A 19,596-nucleotide genomic window follows, 5' to 3' on the forward strand; every position below is an offset into this window, starting at 1 on the left:
TTGAGAGTTGATTTTAAAGATCTCAGCCGCGATCTGACAAATCTCAAGCATGCCTCAGAAAACACAAGAACTTAATAATCTGCCACAAAGCATGCAAGGCCTTTTAATCTTATCCAACCTTTATGTAGCCATATTTGTTTTCCTTCAACACTGCTCAGATGCTATATAACCCATCTCTCTTCCCGTAGTTGGACAGGGAAAGACTTGAGGTTATTGATACTGAAGAGGGTTTTACAGAAATTGGCTTGAAAACATCACAGCAAGGGAAAACAAAGACCAGACCAGACACTTTTAACATGCTGGTTAGCTACAAATTCCAAACAGATGTAAACACCAGCCAAGCTATTAAGTAAATGACTCCATATTACAGCCAACACTTTCCTGATGCTCTAAGCTCAGTTTTCCTCAAAAACGTTCTGTCTGCAGGGTAGAATGAAAATAATCTGGTCGTGAGGTTGTTTCAACTGCTGAAGCATATGAATTTTTCATGCAAGAAGAGAAAAACATTAAAACTGTTTTCTGGGAGAAATCCATTGTAATACAATAGTATTATTACAAAATAATACCATAATACAGTGGTCACTATGTTGAAAAAAATCTGACCAGCCCATTCATCATTTTAAACAAGTCGTTAAGCATTATAAACCATTTTAATCCATTAGCCATATTTTGGGAGTAAATCTTTATAGCGTACGATATATGGGACATGATTTGAGCCTTGTGAGAAGTCAGGATCTCCCAAAGCTTGCCAAATGACTGATATGTGCTGGGAAGGTGCCGAGTTTGGAAGGGATGAACTGCATATAAAACTGTGGTTTATAAAGACACATGCAAATCACTGCAGGTCGCACTCTGGCTCACCGATGCACCATCAGCTTCCTTGCTGGCCGTGCGCGCCGTTGGGAGGAATGTCCTTTCCTTCTGAGCGGATGTTTTGTGAACTAGGTTCATTTGGCACTTCTTCTGTGATAAGCAAACCTTTTCCTCCAACCTCAAAACCGTGGAAATTCAATTAAGACAATTTAAGTGTTTCATAAAGCAGCAATAGGTGGCTGTACAGAGGAATTCCAATAAAACTCAGAAGAGACATAATCGCAGAGTTGCAAGGGCCACATTTCGGCTTAGAGACATTAAACTGGAAACCGCAGGCCGGTGACATATAAACTGCAGCCCCAGATATGTGCATAAATCACCGGCTTGGCTTGGGACCTCTGCCAGGGCCAGCTGCTCTAGCTGCGCAGATGGAAACAGCCTCTATGCAAAGTCGTCAATTCTCTGCGCTGCTGGTAGGCGAATGGGCCTTGGTTGCCACCCCCAGGATGGCTGCATAATGTGGGTCACATGGTCTGATGTGCCAGACACAATTGGTAGCTGGGGAAAGGTCAGCTGACGTTTCCCATCAGGCTCTGAGATCCACTAGCCTGAGGTACCGGTCGTTCCTGGGGGATGGCTGAGTGTCTCCACGGTAAGTTTAACATCCCAGCTCTACCTGACGTATACGCACAGCCAGGATGGAACCCGCAGTCAAATCTGAAAGGCATCTGGCAAGAACAGACAAAGTGACTAACAGTATAAAGCATGCGGGTAAGTATTTATGTGCGATAACAGGCTGCTTTGGGGACCGGTGGCCACAAGCAGCCAATCACAGCGGCTCCTCGACGTTTCAGATGAGGCCCTCGCCTTGGCTCATTAGCACACATCCCATAGGAGTCAAGCTGACTAGTTTGTTTAGCGAACATGAGTTCAGTAGCCAGACCGGACGTCTCTCCGCGATGGTGCGCATTAACCTTGGCTGTGTTTGACGAATACAGGAAAAAAAAAAAAAACAGAAAGAAACCACCGATCAAGCCTTTGGGCCAAAAGCCTGACATGCACCATGTCATTAATTACCACCAGTTTCAACTTGCTTTGACAATAAAGCAAAAAGTTCATATTAAGAACAGAAACATAACATGCAATCATTTATCCTCCAGCTGCATTTTACGCTTTGCTTATTTCAGGGAGAGTGAAAACACTAGTGTCTCAGACCAATGTCTATAAGGTGCATATAGATTTCACCATACCTGTGAATTCTGCTTTAAAACTGTATTTCTGGTTTTAGTGGAGCACTGTGAATTTCCAGTTCTGTTTACAGTCACAGTCAGTGGAAGGACACCAGATTATTTTAGGGCCTGGTGGGCAACCAATATAAAGATATTTCATGTATAATGTACAATATTTATGGATGCCACCACCTTCCGACGTACAAACCGCCCAAGGGACACTCCTTTAACACCGGAACGTTCCGTTATTTCAAACCGTTATTTTAAGATCTGTTATAAATACCAGGCATCCTTTTCCGTGGCTTCCGTTAATCCTGTCATGCAATGCCAAAAATATTTTACTGCCTAAAACTTTATATTAAAAGGCAAACATTTTCTGGAAAATGCAAAGAGGTTTTTAACACCTAGGATGTAAAATAATTTACCTATCAAATTTGTTCCTGAATATTCTAGCAAGAAATTAATAAACAACTACATAAAGCCAGACGTATAAATGCTGAAAGGCAGATTTGGTCCATCCAGACTGATTGCTCTAAGTGTACTAATGCAAAACATCTAAAGAAAAAAGCAAACTCCAGTGTCCCAAATAAATAAACAGAAAATTTAGACTTTCAAATGCCAAATTCAAGGGTCAGTGTTAGAACAGGAAATGGAAATAGGTTGGCCTGGACCTGTTCAGTGGAGACCATTTGCTGGTCGACGGGATGGGGAAGATGAACACAGCCTCCACCACATGAGGACCTGGGACACAGGCTGTTTGTGCACGAGGCTTTTCTTGGGCGGGTAGGCTGGGGAACACGCGGAGGCAACAGTCTACTTTTGGGAAGCTGCTCGCACCACGTCGGGGTGAGTCACGGACCACAAGTCTCCGCCGGACAGGAGGGCTAGGAACTAGAATAGCTACTTCTAAATATTATGCCAACGTTCGGTGCATTTAACTGAAAAATCACACGGGACATTTTCTGCCTCTTATTTACCTGCCTGACTTTAATTACAGACAACAAGGTAAACAGACAAGACTCGGCCCTTTCACTGAATGCCAGGCTTTCAATGCACATTTGAATAATGAATAGAGTGCATTCTGGGAATTGAGCTCATCTTAGGCAGAGGGCTATATTTGTGCATACCAGACCGGATCCATAAACTTGGCCACACTTTGATGTGTCCGGAAGTGACCCCATGACGCTAATCACAACAAACTCATTCAGCACCATGCCGATATTTCACCACCTGGCATATAAAGCTGATTGACAACTGTATCAGAAACGGTCTGTCCCAACGGTCAGGAAGGGGATGCAAGCAAACCAAAGGCAAAGCGTTAACTCAGAGGCACTCAATTCAATTCAGTCTCTGTTGGTTAAGTACATGATATAACATTGGGAAAGGCTTCCATCAAGCACATAAAAAAGGCAGAAAATTAGTGCCGACAGTAAATGGCTGTTAGTCTATTCCTGTCACAAGGCGGTGTTGTGTCCCCGATGAAGTCCTTATTAAGGTAAATACATGAAAAGGAAATAAGGTAATAGCTGAAAATAATTTAAGGGCATTAGAACATTCCAGAATTTAGCCAATTCTCATATTATTTAGTGGTATGTTCCAAAGAAAGCAAGATATGGAGGTCCATGTTCCATTCCTGCTCACACTCATGGCTGGTTCATACGGTTTCTATCCGAGTGCAATCAGGTGAGATAATGACCACGGACCCCTCTCGTGCCAAGAATCTCACAGCTTTCCCCGGCCACGAGTCCATGCTTGACTTTCTGAGGGAGAGGTCCTCTGAGCCAGCAGGCCAACGCACCGCTAAGGTTAAAGTTAGACCAAGTGCAGGTAGCCCTCAGCGAATGGGTCTGTGTGAGCCTTGTCAAGGTTAGCCTTGCATCACAGAAGGGTGAACGCTGACAAATTGGGCCTTGATACAGTAAATACGTCAAGGCCCAATTTCTGCACCCAACATCCCCCTCGATCCAATACAATAACTGATGAAAAATTCCAAGTGGTGACACAGGATCCCCCAAAGTATTATGGCTCTTATTTAATCACAGGTAAGTCTCAAGGGAGAGGTGTGCATCTTCAGATCATGATGGAGACCACTACTAATATGGTGAGGTCTCAAGGCTGTGGATCCCATTCCTGTGGAGCTCCTTGACCGCTGCCATCCAAGGGTCATCACGCATCTTATTCAAAGAACGGCGCCAAGTCTCAACAATCCGTGTTGTTCCCTCTCCCAGGAAAGCGATACCCTGGGATTTCAGTGACAGGCGCCAATTACCAACGCGTTGGTATTCATGTATGTTGTAGTCATATATAATACATTCCACATGCTGGCTTATAAATAATAACAGGGCCAAAGCTACACGTGAAGCCATTCCAGAGTGTTACATTTCTGGATAAATTCACCAATATGTGTAATTTGTCTGCATTGGTTCAGCTGATTTATTTTCAACTCATCTTGTTTCATACTCCATACCAGAGGACCGAGGCTGGGCAAAGCAAGTCTGTCTGGTGACAACGGCTGGGCCAGAAGTCTGCGCACATGCAATTATCCCCCCCAGAAGGGGGAAAACGGACTCACAAGCACACACCAGTTTGAGGAGGAAACACCATGCGTCAAACCAAAAGGCACCTGGGCCTGTTTCGCTTTCAAATTCAGTGAATTAAATGTAATTCAGTGGCATGTTATCATAAAAGGAAGCAGGTGTGCACTCTAGCGCCTCCATCTGGAATAAAAGGTCTGTGGAAGAGATGGAGAGACTGAGGAGAAAGTACATACAAACAAAAACAAACAAACAAACAAACAAACAAACGGGGCTCATTACCTGAACGATACCAAAAACAACATACTGTAGGAGCTACTTACACCTGACTTACAGTGTCCGGTTACCCCTGATACGCGATACAGCACAAATAAACACAACATATTCAGGTGGCCAGCACTTCAAAGGCCCCCCCCCCGCTGCGCCGCTCTTTGCCAATGACCCTGTATCAGTTTCAAACGGAGCATGCAGAGCAATTTAATAAAAGATATATGTTTACTCTATCACATCCATGACAGAAACTGCAGTGAAACCAGATCTCTGGCTTTTTTCAACAGGCCGGCACACAGATCCATGGCAGGCTAATTCAGGAGCATATTATGACTCTCAAAACAGAATAATGACAACCAGCCCTCAAACTGGCCTATTAATAAATTGCATTACATCGGAAACAGATACCGGTTCTTAAATATATGGGGTCAATAAGGCGGCTATTTCCTAATAAACCCACTGGAATTAAGTGGACCCATACAGTAACCCCACAGAAGAATGTCAAACTCGGTCAAAATGAAAGCAGGCGAAAACTTCGGGATTAAGCAGGGAGCCGGTAGACACTCTCAACTGTAACTCAAAACTACGCCGTAAGTAACTTTCCCAGATCGCAGACGAGGGATGCTGGGGGTGCCCCAAACATATATAGCACACTGATACATATAATACATCGTCATCACACACAATTGTCCAATCATAACCCAGCGTTGCTGAACCCGGTCCACGGGATCCCCCAGACAGTCCACATTCTCGCTCCCTCCCAGCTCACAACACTCCTGAACCAGCTTTTTGGTGGTTCATTGTTTGATTCAGGTGTGCTTGAGCAAAATGTGGACTGTCCCCAAGGACTGGGTTAAGAAACACTGCTTTAGCTGTTTTAAGTACATTCAACTGACTGCATATTTATTTGTCCAAAGCAAAAAATTTACCCTTTAACTTACAGCTTACTCTGCTAGTTAAAGCTCTACACGTGGCTGGGAATAAATTAAAATTCAGGACTTTTATAGGAGGACGACGTGTCTGTCAGGTCTGCAATGAATCGGAACATCAGACCTGGCTAACATCAGGCAAGCCCTTCAAACGGACGTTCGTTTTAGCAGCTATGAGGCGCCTGGTCAGTGTCGCCTTTCATCTCCAGGGAAACAGACAGAACAGCCAGCCATAACATAAATGAATAAATACGTGAATAAAAATGTGTTTTTTTGGTAATGAAGTCCCAAGCACTCTCGGATTGCCGTGGCACCTATGAGAACGTTACGGATGGCAGGCCTGCTTTGAGGGAAAGCAGATCTTATCGGGGGGGCAGTTGGCAGCCCAGGTGAGGAACTTCCTCACTGCCTTTGATGCCCACGGCACACATGTTCAGAATTGTCGTGGCAACCGGCACAACAGGGTTAGGGTGGAAATCCACTAAAGACAAACAAAACAAAAACAGGAAAACAGGAAATAAGGAAGAAAGCAGGTTTGACTTGCTTCGAGGTGCATCTGCAACTTGTACTCTCTTGGTTTTAAAAAAAAAAAAAAGTACATCTAATGTGTTTTCACACACCCTATGCTTTGCAGAACGGAATCCTGGTCTCACACATAGATCCAAAGTCCATTTCATACCGAGCTTTGTCCGGCATGATCATGTGACTGGGAAAGACGTGGTCGAGTCGACACGGTCCTGCTTCTACTCGCTGTGCGGGGGTTCTGGCTGAGCATCTGCACCCTACCCTCTCCCCCGAGCGGCCTTCATGTTTGGCCCATTAATTTGCGATAGACAAACAGCGCGCCTTGCCACACAGCGGCGGCCCCGGAGCGGCCCGAAGGGGCTCTCAAACGCTTTCACATGTGAGGAACCTTCAGCATGAGAAACGCAGATGAGCGAGAGCGGCAGCCATTAGCCCGTCGCTGCTAATAAACCTCATAGCCTCAGGTGCACAGCACCAGTTCCCATTAAAGGCCACACACTGAACTCCAAGACGCCTGCGTCCCTCTCGACACCCTCGGACAGCGAGGAGGAAACATCCGCTGTGAGTCATTCCTTAGCAGGCCTCTCACACCAGCTGCTGATTAACAGCCTGCGGAAAATGGCACCGAGATCGCCTTCCGGGTACAGTGCACGTCAATGGTAAGGAAGACACTGCCCCCTTCCTCCCATTATAACACGCAGCCCATCTGTAAAGCGTCAAACTCAGCGGGCGAAACCTCTGAATGAGCAGCGTAACTTCACATTCACCAAAATACCAGGGCACCTTCGACTTTAGACAGCATTTAGTCAAAACTAAATAGCTACAAAAATTGCAAATTTTAAAAAAAGAAGCATTCTGTCCTAGGGACATTAAATCTGTCTTATTTCGACAACTTTGAATGTTTATCAAAAACTGTCTGAACCATAAAATCAGCAAATAGTTAGTCTTCTGAAGAGGGTTTGGGGGTGCGAGGGGGGTTAACATTCTCAAACACGCGACCTCCTAGCCTTCAGTGATCAGGTGTTAGGTTTAAAGCACTAGGATGGAATGCTGACTTAAATGCGGTGCTTAATGATTTTGGGGCAAAGATCACCAGGCCGTCATTTTCAGCTACAGTTCCTACAGTCTGAATGTGGCCAAACCTGGGCTTCCAGAAAAATCAGTGAAAATTACAGCTCAAGACCTTCAGCCTGTGTTTGCACCTTCACATACATTTACAGACACACACAAGCGTACAGACACACACTCACCAGTTCCAGAGGCACAAGATAAGAACTGGGAGGATTACAAAAATATATGAGTAGAAAAGCTGATGTGATTTCTGTTTAGGAAGTTCATATCAATGCCTTTTTATTTATTCAGTCAAAATAAGGCAACATTCATCCTCAACTGGCTTTTTTTTTCTTTTTACAAAATGGATGGATTGTTGGATGGATGTAACACATTTCAAGTGTGAAAAGTGAATGAGGAAGAGTGCTCACCTGTGCGATATTCTTGTTGAGAAGGTAGACGCCGTACTCAAACTGAAAGCGCTCTCCTCTCGGATACAGAGGAAACCTGAGAGATATGGAGAGACGGGTGGGTTTAGGAAACCGTATCCATATCTGCAGCACAGACATCAGAAACGCCACCGATCTCGGACTTCCCCTTCGCTTCCAGACTGTCTGGGTTGTGACGTTCCAGCTCAATGAAGGACAAGCTTGGTGTGGAACCTTAAATGTATTGCTGTAGTAAGAGTGATCTACAAAACAGCAGCATACAATGAATACCCAGTCTGATCTCCTGTGCTGACAAGGCCTTACAGCATCATTATTTATAGAGAGCTGTGGGTATTCAAGGGCTCAAAAAACACAAAAGCCAATTGTAAGTCAAGTACAAAGCCAATCAAACCAGTGCTGTGCACCCCAGGATATATATTAAAAAGAATATGCAACAATAAAATTCCGCAACCCTTTAATCCATGACCAAAACTCCTCTTGACCCAGAATTCATAGCTTGTCCTTCCGTTCCACCAGCATAAAAACTCTAGCTTGGGAAATTCCAACTTTCCCAGCGACAGCGGAATGTTCCAGCACTCCAGAGCGCCAGGTGGACGGATGGCCCCTGGTCTATCCGGTTCCCGCCTTCCAGGACGACCGCCTTTCCCAATAAAAGAGGGCTGTCATTAGCACTTTGCTGGAGGACGTGTGGCTCGGAACAGTGCTGCCCCGAGCAGGACGGCCGGCCCGCCACCCGTCCCCAGCGAAACAGCCATGGCTGCATGTAAATCTCCGTGTTACACGTGTGTGGAAGGCATGTGGCAATCGCCCACCGGTCATAGCGGGCCCAACTCATCGCCTTCACAGACCTTCCCGGGCCTCCTCCTGCGTACTTATTTTATATTTATTTAGCATGCGCTTGTATCCAAAGCGACTTACAAGTGAGGCGAACAGCACATTACAAATGTACAATTGTCAAGAAGTCGAATAAGCACAAGTGCTGGCTGAGCTTCAAGCGAATGGCCCGGTACAAGGGTAAGCAGAACCACAGCGAGGGCTACACACCTACCAAACAAAGCAACAACCTAACAAGACTACTTCTGTATTTCTGTTAAAAGCCAGCTGCCTTCTTGACCTTGAAGTAAAGCAAAAGCCCTTTCGTAGGAGATGGAGCATGAGATGGCACTGGATGTTGGGGGGGGGGGGGGGGTGGTGTTAGCTAATCGAAGAAGGATGGAATAGATTGGAGTGAGGTAACTCAGAGTGCCGAACACAACAGAAAGGATGCCTCCGGGTATAGAGGGACACTGTGGGACGAGCAAATGAGACCAAAGTGATTACTGGGCCTGAGGGAAAGGTGATCAGCATAATGGGATGCAGGCAGCACCCTGGTGGAACAATCCGGAACAGACGTGGGTCCAGAAAGAAGAGGAGGCCTGTTTTTTGGGGGAAATGGATCACACTCGCCAACAGAAAGTGCAAGGAAAGAAAACCTTCAAACTATCCACACTTGCAGCATGAGGGGAATAGAATTCGATATGTATCTCGTGAATGAGCGATCGAAAGATCCAGCAGATCCGAACCAGCATCCACACATTTTCATTTCCGCATTAACTTCCGTAATTAACTTCAGACTGCTGTGATCAGAGTCCCCAGTTCACCAAGCACCGGGAATTCCTCGCGGGACATCAAGTAAAACGTATTATTACGTTATTTATTAAAACTTATATTACAGGGCCGAGGAGGCCTCTGGGCTGATCGGAGATGGAGAACACTTGTTTTCTTCTCCTGTCTTTTTATCACTCGACTGAGCTTGGCTGGTGTGGTGAAACAATCTGTTACACAACGAGGATAAAGCGGATTACAATCAGCCTTCCGGGCTTCAGCGGCGCTCCATCACTCCTCGGGGCACGGGCCGCCTTCAGCTGGGCGGTGCCCCCCCCCCCATCCTCCGGTCTGGAGTCACGTCGCTCCTGTGTTCAATTACCTTCTGCTCAAAGCACATGGGGGCCCATTGAGAAAGGGGAGCCAGCCTTTTCTGTCTCTTTCCCCCAAAACCGGAGTTCATCAGGGCACTTTCTCAGGACCATTTTTGGATTTAACATTACGGGGAACATCTCTGAGTCCATGACGACGAACATCGCAAATTACATCTGACGAGATGTAAGATCAGTATGGATGCTGAGGTCCCTGTACCGGGTGTTTCCACTTAAGACTCATCTTGGTTTGTACGATGTGCAGGACGCGAGGTGAAATGCAACGTGACAATCCAACGTGATGTCCTCGTGATCTCTCCAGTGGCGTTCCTCATCCTTGTCATGCCAAACTTCTCCCATCACGCGTACCGAGACTGCCGCAGGAGCATAAATCTATAGTTAATGAGGAAAATGTCGAGTGGCTCTTTCAAACGTGGTTTCTAGAGAAAATGGCTTTTGTGAAATGGGATATTTACACATCGGCTGATTCATGCCACTGATGATTTAGAGGGAAGTTCTTTTCAGGCTGCAGTAAAATTTGATAGCAGGGAGATGTGGAGTTATTTCTAAACTTCTGGGATGGGCCTCAAATTGCACTGATGTAAAACTTTCGCTCTGAAAGGTTGTGCGATTGCTCTCCCCTGCAAGAAATCTCAGCTCTGTCGAGGACGACTTGGAGCCTTTCATTAAGGTGAGGCTTTTACAGCATCCGCCAATAGCGCTCATTACGACAAGCACCTTGATTCTCAGTGAGCGATCACTATGTAGTTCTACAGACCAGAGCCATCAGAGAGGTTGAACTGGGCTCCCATAGTTCTGGATATGTGTTACTGGAAGGGGGGGTGGGGGTGCGGTTACTAGAAGTGACCCATTGTCCTAATGAAAGGAGCAGCCTTCATCACCACTCAACATCCATTCAGGCTAACAAACCTCGTCTTTTGACAAAAGGTAGATTCTCAGGTTCTCAGATGCTCATGGTATGGACAACCAACCAATGAGAGTGTGGTTTACATCGAATAATGACCGTCACATGTAACTCCAAACGTGGTTCTACAACAGCATTTTGAAAACACAAAAACACGGAACAATTTCCGAACAATTCTTAAATATGAGCAGCATTCACGTGTCATCGCCTCTTCTATTTGAAAAACTGCGAAACATCACAATTAACATAACATCGGACGGGATAGTGTTGTTTTTGCTCATCGCAGACATACCTTCATTCCAGCCTCAACCTACACTCACACCGGGCAGAGGAAATTCCCAGAAAGCTTTGAATGACTTTAATGTGTGATTTAAGCTGCTCAGGAGTGAAAATTAAAGGGCTGAGGTTCAGAATCAAGCGTGACACCTGATGGCAGCAACCATCTAAATCACGGGGGCTGTAATTACCGACGGCTGACAAAAAAACGTGGTCGGCATCTGTCACAAACACCTTCTGTAATGACAGGTGTTGCACTGAGGTGTACAGTGCCGTCCTTGAGGTTACAATAAACATCCGATAATGATATGTGGGGACCCACTTTTTGGTCGTAATTTTAATTTGTACCCTCAGAAAAAAAACATTTTCAGGTGTTTATCGAAATCAAACACAGATCATAATCTCAGGAATGGAGAAAGCAGGTTATTTTTGTGACCAGAACTAACTACTTAAAAGTGAGAAAGATATTATACTTAAAACCGTAGCTATAAAACATTCACAGAACATTCGTTTGTTGACAACCCACTGTGCAATGCTATTTGTTTTTTTTCTTTACTATGGAATTACATGCAATACTTTGTGACATTTACACTTTTATTGTCACTTACTGTTTACTGTCGCTGTTTATTACCGTCTAAATGTATGTTCTGCTGTAAATAAGCAATTTCCTTCTAAAATTAATAAAGTATGTATCCACCTACCTATCTATCTATTGAAAATTAGAGTGTGACTGGTACAAAATATACAAATTGCCAACATCCTTTATAACCTTAATAATAAAAGAATAATGACACTCCACACCCCCGTCACATCGTCTTAAATCTGGGAATGCGGGATGTCCAGTTTAGCTGCGAGCCTGCAAAGTATTATTCCCGAACGATGAAAATGATCAAGGGAGCGTGCCGAAGGGATGAGAACATCCGGCTCCACGCTCAAGCGAACTGGCGTGGCCCGATCTGGGGGCTTATGGGATCAGCTCCCCCTACGGGCCGACCCGCCACCCTGACAGCGAGCGAGTCTGCATCAGGCTGCTGCCTGTGTCATGTCAGAAAGCAGCCAATAGCCCCAGTGCCTGGTGTGTGACCCTGGGGGGTGGGGGGGCTGCCCCAACACCCCTATTCACATGGCAAACGTTAAGCAATGGGAACAGAGCTCTAAGCCCCGTAACAAGCCTCCTGCCCCCCCACCCACTCCCCCCCCAACTCCACCACCCCCCCCCCCCAACTCACTGCACTCTCCAATTCCAACAGAAGTCTAGAATACCACATTGCTGCTAAGATTTTTCAGTCCCCATGGTCATGGTGTGTCAATCTCTCCTTATATTTTTTTCATCTTTCAAATCAATGTCTTCAATCTGCCATCTAATAAAAAAAAAAAGGCAAATCTTGGTTTAACAGCCCTCCTCTGCTCTCGATCACACAGTACATCTGGATTACATCGCGGGCCCAGCTGTGATCAGACCCTCGACCGAAGCTGGCCAGCCAAATGTGGGTGCAACCTGTTGTGAAGAACCGTTGCATCCAAGGAATTTGTTCTGGCTGGCGGGGGTCCCCCAGGGCTCGCCGCGACGATGCAGGGCGGAGGCCCCCCCCCCCCAGCAGCGGGCCGTCCTTCCTTGAGCACCTTCGGTGCAGATAATGTGTCCCAGGTGGAGGGACTTTGAACTCTCTCTTCCATGATGCCTGCTTCATAATGAGGACATTCATTACCTCACCTCAGAATCATCAGATGGAGGCAAAATAGCAGGGATGCATTAACCCACTAGGGCAACGAGTGTTACTTAGTCTACTGGATGGCTTGATTTCTGCCACTCCAATCAATACACACAGAATTATGCCCCTCCACTTCTAATTAACAAAATGAGACAAAAACAGAACGACTTCAGAATAATTTGGCTAAAACTTCTGTACCCCCATTTTTGGGAATCACTGTACAAGCGCTCAGGAAGCAATCAGAGAAGTAACATCTGTAAATAGAGACAATGGGCCATACCTTTACTCTCATGTAGGGTCCATTCGTTGGCCATTTGCTTAAGGGTGTCTGGATGACAAATCGACATGAGATGCCCCCTAATGCAAACCAACCAATGCTTCCCTCCCACGCCACCCTACAAATCTTCACCTCCATCCACTTGACACGTCTATGCGTCAGCCTGTAGCTTATTAGCGTGATTCTCATCCTCGCCACCATTCCCGGTGACGTATGGCCTTGTGTCTCACGCACATCATTTGACAACAGAGATATAACACTGGGAAAGAATAAACTAGAAGGTAGGGCAGACGGGGTCTTCGAACATTCAGTCCTCTTCACTAACACCTGAGAGCCGTTGGTCGGGGCACAGCAAACACCCGGGTAATAGGCCTTCTGGTTTATTTTAGATGATCCGGTTCATGTAAATATCCTGCTTTATTGGTTGGGAGGGTATAAATCTAGGCTCTCCATGGGACGGTGGCGGGGTTATTCAGTACCCCAGGAAGAGCTCAGGGCTCAGGCTTAGCCGTCTTCCAGCTGCAGCCACTCCATCCACCCATAACTCTTGGCGCAAGATGGATGGGCTCAACCACTGCGGGCTCCCCAAGCCCAGGATTTCTCGCCGTCTCGGATAACGTGTTAACTCACCAGGCTACTTCCAGCGGTTATAGCAAACAACCATGGGTCGAGATCAGCCGCATTTGACGTGTAAGGAATCTGTCCGCAAGGAATAGCGACCACAGATGATCCCTCTGACGCTCAACAACTGGCACCAGTAACCAAAAGATGACCACTTTTAAGACCCAGGAGTGGTAATCCCCAGGGTAACCGTAACAAGGGCCTTTATCACTTGAGCGAAAAAATATGCAAAATGCTTGATTTCATAACAGACTGGCACAAAAAAACTGGGGAAGCCAGGCTTTGGGTGTCCCACAGAGCAAACCATTTGGCCCTTCCAGACATAACCCTCTCCAAGTCTTCCACTCGTTCGAGAAGAAGGTTGTGCGCTTCTTTTCTCTCTTTCCCTAAAACCCTGGAGAGGCTGATGGGTGGACGTCGACACGTGCGTTCACGATAGCCCAGTTGACACCCAAGGTAAAGCATTGTCATCGATCTACCTGATTCGCTTATAAGAAAGGTCACTAACACATGAGAACGACCAGGTGACTTGCCCTTTTCTCAGCATCTGTTTCCAATGGGGGGCTTGCATTAAATCGAGACACAGAGGGGGGGTTTTAATGAGAACCGCAGCCTCCTACCTTATTTAGGTTGAGCGGTTTTGTGGTGTGGTTAAACTCTATTTCAAAAACATCTCATAACAACACCCATCCCAGAGGAAGGTAAGTCAACCTTGTCCAAGATGGGGGGGAGGTGGGGTACGAGCAGAAATAATACATTTATTTAAATGGAGCTGAAAGAAGAAATCCTTCCTGCAAACATTTCAAAACCTGAGAAATACACCGACCGAAAAAAGCAGGCCATTTGCAAACAAAAGGGGGGATTAATCCAAGCCAGCTGTGAGGTCCTGGGCCAATGTAAACCACGAGGGCCCCAAAGGTGCCGTGTCAGAGGGAGGAGGCAGACTAGACGATTTCTCTTATCGTCACCGGAGTTCCACTTATTAATTCAGCATCAAACGGCAGGAGGGGAGAAAACACTCAAGCACGTCCTCGTCTGTCAAATTCTGATTACAACAATTAGATTTCAAAGTAAATTTTTTTATTAGTGCTTCCCAAGTACAAGAAATCGGAATGCGGATTCGGCGACCGAAACCACTCATACCTCCCGTATAATTAGCCCAAAGTTGCGTTACTTCTTGCAGTGATGCTTGGTTACGATGCAAAACAGATGAAAATAACAGTTACACTGGAGTAGCCAGCACTATAATTGAAGACCCAACGATTCAAAAATTACGAGACTCTCATGTAAGAGAACCCTGAGTCTGCATCTTTCGTCGCCATGGTTACTATATCATCCTCACATTGTGGAGTCATCTGCAGGTAGCCATCCTTTTTGGGTAAACACTAAACACCAGGTACAGCTCACACCTTCAGGCTGGAGATAGTGAGTAAGAGTGGTAAACAGATCGATTGGCACGCAAGAATGCTCTCCTCCTCAGACATCCTCTTTGAAAATCACAGAGAAGTACAGGTTTGCAGTACAGACGCCCCACGAAAAAGAAACAAGCTCACGCTGACAAGGTTATTTGCGATTCAGAAGCTGCCCGCCTCTTTGTATGCACACTGCATACGGGGACTTATCAGATACGCCTGGGGACGTGTTCTGACCCGTCCAGATTCTCTGAAATGATTGGATAAGTCTTCACAAGCATCCGCACCATAAAAAAATAAAAAATACAACTATGACATTGAAGTCAATTAATACCCACCTTGCAAATTCATAGAGAAAAGAGCATCCTGTCTGTGGGTGATTTACTGCCCCCCTTCCACGCCTCTTACATTTTTTATTTATCTAGCAGAAGCTTTTATCCAAAGCGACATACATTCTGAGAAAGTGGGGGGGTCAGCCAGGAGCATTGAGGTCTTTCCACATGGGCCAGGCGGCGATACGAGTCCATCCACAGGATCTGAAAAGGTGACCTGCTGAGCCGCACACCGACGCCTGCCTCTTTGAGGAGTTCCTTCACATCATACCGTTGCTTTTTGTGGGAAATCGCGCGGTAAAGATCGCTCAGCCAGCCTGGGCCGAAGCAGGGTGTCTGCTGACCAGAAGCTGCGGGGAGCCAGTAACAGGCTGGAAGTCTGCCATCTTTCTCATGACTTATAGGCGTTACACACACACACACACACACACAAACACACACAAACACACACAAATACACACACAAACACACACACAAACACACACACACACACACACACACACACACACACACACACACACCAGTGTTCATATCTTTGTGGGGATCATCCATTGATTTCTATGGGCAAAACCCCAATCCAAACAATGGCAACCTTAACCCCAACCCAGCTCTAACCAAACATAAGTAACCAAACAACATCCACGTCTTTTGTCATTTATAGTTTTTTTTTTATTGCAATCACAGATTTTTATAAAATGTATTTTTCCCTTGTGAGGACTGAAAAAGGGTCCCCACAACGTCAAAATAAGTTATCACAAATGTCCCCACCATGTAATGTATTCCAGGACCACACACACAGACACACAGATTCACACACGTGGGCTTGAAAGTTTCCCAAATAAATCTGGGGTCTTTGCCGGGCAGCAGCAGCGATGCATCATGCGCCGAACCACAACCGAGCGCATTCCCAGCCGGCAAGCACCAGACGGGATTAGTTTACAGCCAGGACCGGCGCACACGTGTGTGTATCTTCAGCGGCAACATCCTCATCTCACACACAAAGAAACGATTTATTAAACTTTACAAAGAAAGATGCCGCGATGGCATTCAGCTTTTGTTAGTGGTGGAAACCAGCCAATGATGACTAGACAAACATATGCCAATTACTCCATTAAAAAGTATAAAAAAGGGCCACAATTATTAGTCCTTTGAAGATTTTGCTTACCCCCCTAAAGCGACAGGTGTGAGGAGAGGTTCGACTTGGCAGGCAATGGGTCACACTGAAAGAAATATCGCCCTGCGGAATCCGTTTGCCATGGAAGATGCCAGAAAAGAGAAGCTAGTGCAGACGCAACGTGATTGTCAGGAAAAGCAAGATGAAGGCAACAAAGAGGAAGAGCTCTGGGGCCCAAACGGTCTCACTTGGGGGGGGGGGGGGGGGGGTTCTCAGGATATGCCACCCCGATGCACATGGGCCAACGTGAACCGGGGAGTCGCGGTTGCAGGTGCCATGCGCTCAGGCTCAAGTCGGACCACAGATGAATCAGAAAACCGGCCCAGACCTCACAAAGGTGTCGAGTGCTTCACTCAGGTTAATGACTTCACATTAACTGCGTGAGGGTCTGCAGCTTGCAGGAGAAGACAGAGCAGGTTGGATGTGCCTAAAAAAAAACTCCCCCATAATGGCCGACCCTCAGCACGCTAGTTAACTAGCAATCCGCATGCGTCCCGCTTTGAACCAGGCTGCTCACTGCACTGCGATAATAAAAATGCACTGCATTTAAAGCCACAAAAATGCCAGAACAAATGCGTTACTGTTTTAAGCCACTAAAGCTCCCCAGCAACCCCAGTGCGAATAAATCCCACCCAGCAGGGAGCAGAGTCGCCAAGGCCACATGAATTCCAATAAAATCATCTACAAGAGTATCTATCAGATAACATACTAATGCCAAAATTAAGGTAAAGCAATTATGACGAAAAGTTCTTACTCTCTCTCCTTCTCCGTCAGCTTGTCAGTGATGGTATCCTTTATGGACGAGCGAGATCCCTTGTGGATCACTGGATACCTGAGCGGAATCTGCAGGAAGCACGAAATCATCAGGACCAGGTGTGCCGTGTAACCAAGGGCAACCGCTACACTCCCGTCATCCTTTGCTGCAGAACATAAAGGGGCGAGGGGGGGGGAGGGCAAGGAGAAGGGATAAACTGCAAGTCACTTTCCGCTTACATGTCTCACATTAGGGTGAAGTAAAGACCGTAAACTCCACGCCGAGCTGTTAAACACGCCAAACTCTCATTTATACTTACATACTGTACATTTATTTATACAGCAGACACTTTAATCTAAAACAACACAAAATTGAAAGAGCAGAGTCAGACAATCCTTGGGATAAAGGGTCTAGCTCAAGGGCCCTAAAATGGAACCACCCTGAAGACCCCAGGATTTGAACTAGCAACCTTCCAATAATGGGCATGGCATCCTAACCTGCTGAGGGGGTCCCCATGTCGAGACCTGGGTAATTCTGCTCAGGAGCCAGGCTCCGCTGTTAGTTTCTCTCATTTTTAACTTGATGGAAAAAAAAAAAATCCTTCAGAGTACCTAAGAAGGCTGACAGACGTACTGTAGGAGAGGGTGTATCTGACACAGCTGGTCTGACAACAGGCCGCTCCATATGTTTTAATATACAGTCACGAGTTCTTCCTGTAGTGGAAAAACAAGTCTGTTTTTTTTTTCTTTCTTAGTGAAACACATATGTGTGCAGGATGTTACCAAAGAAAACGTTAGTAATGTCCTGACCATGTTCCACAAATCCTAAGAAACCAGAAGAATGTGACGTGCATTATAATCTCGCAGTGATGCATAATGCCTGGTTTGGTTCAGAGGACGAATATGCATGAAATGTTTTCGTGTAATTGGGTCTAAAAAGGGACATGCATTTTTTTTCCCTTTCAATGCCGCAACGAAGCCCGTGGTGTTTAATAAGGCCTTTAAACGAGGATTAAAACATTTGAAAGATTAACTACCTGACAGACTGCTGTATGGGGTTTTCCGAGACGCATCTATTCCAAAACTTCCATAAACAAAAAAGATGTGAGCTTAGGAAAAACAACAATTCAAAGAAATCCAGAGGACAAAAGGAACTCTTACATCAGATATTATTTTAATCTTGTTTTAAAGAAGCCGTAAATTGATTCGGAAACATTAAAAACAGAAGTACTTCTTATTTCACAAGAAAGGAAAGTAACTGACTTTCACATCTTCTCCCCAACCTGTGGAACCTTGGTAGCGCGAGTTTCAAAGTCACACATTTCCACGGATCCATAAGGAGTGCTACACTTACAGTGTGTCAGACTAACGCTCTCCCCGGAGCGCCTGCTTAAGAAGGGGATTAAGAAATATAAGCCTTAAACAAAAAACGAACATCAGTAAAGAGGAAAAAAAAAACCACAAAAAGCTATTTTCAAATAACCCCTCACTAGCAAACTGACATGCAATTTAACTTTTATCCCTTTCTCTTTTGTATATAAAGGCTTCTCACCCACATCTGACCTTTCCATTTAAAACGAGGCACGAAAAGATAATGATTACACATTATTATACATTTGCCACGTCTGACATCATTCGAACAGGCCAAACGCAGCAAGTAAGGCAGCTCCAGACCTGATCTGCTCAGGGGAAGCCAACCTGGCACCTCCTGCTCTCATGGGGTTAGGTGGGGGTGAGGGTCAAACAGCGGTCAGAACTCCCCCCTCTGGCAGGGAAGACGCGATGGTGTGCAGTGGTTAGAGACACTAGCATCCCTGGCAGGCTGGGCACGCTACATGCGGCAGGAAGTGATGCGGTTGGGGGGGGGGGGTTACTCACTATGCTTGCACGAAAATAGGTTTGTCGAACCATAACAGTGACAGAAATCCACGGGAGAGTGGCTCAAAGCTGAAACAAAAATAGTGAATCGTCACGACCGGGGCAGGTGTGGGGAGAGGAGGGGGTATATTATGTGTTGTTTTGTTGGGGGGGGGGGGGGGGGGATCGGGGCACGCAAGCCTGCCTCTCATTATCCCTCTCCCCGTTTTAAAGTCACGCTTGACTTGGCCAGAAAAGCCAAATCTGATTTTCCACAGCACACGCAGGGTGACATGCAGGATATGAGCTGAATAACATGTTCCAAATGTACGACGATGATTCATCATCTCATTCCTGTTTCACACTCAAACATACACGCATCTGTATTTATGTGCATCCAACACACTGGGGGGCTGACCTACTGCCCACGAGCAGCCACCGTTACACGCAAGACGCACAGCGCTGATCTGAGAGCGGGACACCATCAAGAGAATCTGGGCCCC

General features: G+C 46.1%; 1 protein-coding gene across 7 annotated transcripts in view; it reads right to left on the minus strand.

The window, feature by feature from the left end:
• The window catches only part of uvrag (UV radiation resistance associated gene), a 74,104-nt gene that overhangs the window by 19,655 nt on the left and 34,853 nt on the right, over positions 1-19,596 (minus strand). For 6 of the 7 annotated variants that reach the window (XR_011992179.1, XR_011992178.1, XR_011992177.1 and 3 more), the window contains exons 12-14: positions 19,115-19,183; positions 17,238-17,403; positions 7,782-7,857 (exon numbers count right to left, since the gene is read on the minus strand). Coding sequence is in view for 4 of the 7 variants with exons in the window: in XM_023840196.2 (XP_023695964.1) it covers positions 7,782-7,857; positions 17,238-17,403; positions 19,115-19,183 (311 nt within the window). In the remaining 3 variants the exon portion in view is untranslated. The remainder of the gene's footprint in view (positions 1-7,781; positions 7,858-17,237; positions 17,404-19,114; positions 19,184-19,596) is intronic. The other variant, XM_023840197.2, reaches the window with a different exon arrangement.

Source organism: Paramormyrops kingsleyae, chromosome 6, assembly GCF_048594095.1.
Source record: "Paramormyrops kingsleyae isolate MSU_618 chromosome 6, PKINGS_0.4, whole genome shotgun sequence".
NCBI classification, from domain to species: Eukaryota; Metazoa; Chordata; class Actinopteri; order Osteoglossiformes; family Mormyridae; genus Paramormyrops; species Paramormyrops kingsleyae.